The sequence below is a fragment of the Halyomorpha halys genome, unplaced genomic scaffold, assembly GCF_000696795.3.
Source record: "Halyomorpha halys isolate HHAL.00 unplaced genomic scaffold, Hhal_1.1 Scaffold141.1, whole genome shotgun sequence".
NCBI lineage: Eukaryota > Metazoa > Arthropoda > Insecta > Hemiptera > Pentatomidae > Halyomorpha > Halyomorpha halys.
Genome location: NW_027111321.1, coordinates 422,915 through 424,520, shown reverse-complemented (window position 1 = coordinate 424,520; position 1,606 = coordinate 422,915). Strand labels below are relative to the sequence as shown.

Genomic DNA, 1,606 nt, shown 5'->3' with positions numbered 1-1,606 from the left:
AAAAAAATTTATATTTGAAAATTATGATTCTGCAAATTAAATACTTTTTCAATGATATAAGATTTATTGTTAAAGTAACTATTTTGATTCACATATTCGTATTTTGATAATTATTTCATGTTTTGGATTTATAATTGGTGACTGATATATTATTTTATGATAATATTCCAAATAGTTTATTGTTAACATATCAAGTAATATAATTTTACATAAAATATAGACAAAATTTTATAAATAGATTTATGGATATGCATTCCTGTGAACAATACCGATGAAGCTATCCGAATGAATTGTAACATTAGAAGATCTAATTTTAGCTCCCCCCCTTCTTTAAAAATATACCCGGAGTCAGCTACCGGTATCTTCCCTTCTTACTGTCTCTTTGTGTGTGTGTGTGTTCCAGTGTTAATCAGGCTTATGTGTATGTTTATCAAGTTTTTTTTTTTTCATGTTAATAACATTGTTATTTTTGTAAACTTGTAAAATAAAAATAATAATTTCAGATTTGAAAAATGTGTTGTGAATAATTTTAATTTTTTTATTTTTAGTTTTTGATGAGTTGTATTGAATGTTTGTTTTAAATCATTTTTGTAGGGTACTTTATTGCATGAACCTCTGAAAAAGATACTATTAGGCAAGACATTCATTCCCGAACAGGTCTTCGATGAATATTTAAATGGTTTAGCCGAATCGGAATTCAGGTAAATATCACCATGTGCATGTTCATGTAGAAATGTATCCTTACTATTTAGGATAGGATTTTTATGTTCTCAAATTTTTTTTTTTTACAGTATCTATATACATTTTTATGCTTTTAGGGAACATTATGTGATAGTTTTAATAATTTTATTTTTTAAATATTTATTTTTATTTTTCAGGAATAATATCCTTTATATTACTTTTTTATTCTTATCTCATCAGGACAATGTTTCAAGCTTTTTTGGAATAATTTTTACCCATTGTTCAGCTCTAAAATAAAATTATTATAATAAAAAGTTTTTCATGTCAAATTTTACATTGAATTTATTAAATAATTTAATATTTTATACTATTTATACATCTAGTTCACTACTCAAAAAAAATTTATAAATGTATAAAGTTTTTTGTGGATTTGTAAATTTCTTTTATGTAACAACATTATTGAGAGATTTTTTTGAAAAATAAGTTCTAATTTTGCATCTTATACTTAACTTTCTTTCCCCAAACTGCTGGTTCATGTTGTTACTAGAATAGATCAAAATCTGTTCAACCAATATTAGCTTAATAGAAGTATCAGAATCATAAAAATTTTGTTGTAAAACTAATACATTATTAAAAATATTAACATTTAAATTTTTATTATAAACTAAGAAATAATGCTTATTAATTATTTCTAGAAAAATCCATGATGTTTCTGATATTGAAGTACATTTGTTTAAATATTAAATAGATTGAAATGAGAGTTAGCAAGTAAGTCATTCATGAAAGATCTATTCAACATGAACATGTTTTTTTTATTAAAAATATATTTTGTTTTAATGTATTTAATTTTCTATTTTTCAAAATTTTTAGTTGTATTATTATTACTGTTCAAATAAATTAAAATATTTTTACAAGAATTTAATTT

The 1,606-nt window shown here is 22.2% G+C and overlaps 1 protein-coding gene across 5 annotated transcripts in view; it reads left to right on the top strand.

Moving 5' to 3' along the window:
• Positions 1 to 1,606, top strand: part of LOC106678407 (uncharacterized) — a 41,246-nt gene that overhangs the window by 12,115 nt on the left and 27,525 nt on the right. For all 5 annotated transcript variants that reach the window (XM_014416893.2, XM_014416890.2, XM_067049341.1 and 2 more), the window contains exon 5: positions 595 to 701. In XM_014416893.2, the coding sequence (XP_014272379.1) occupies positions 595 to 701 (107 nt within the window). The remainder of the gene's footprint in view (positions 1 to 594; positions 702 to 1,606) is intronic.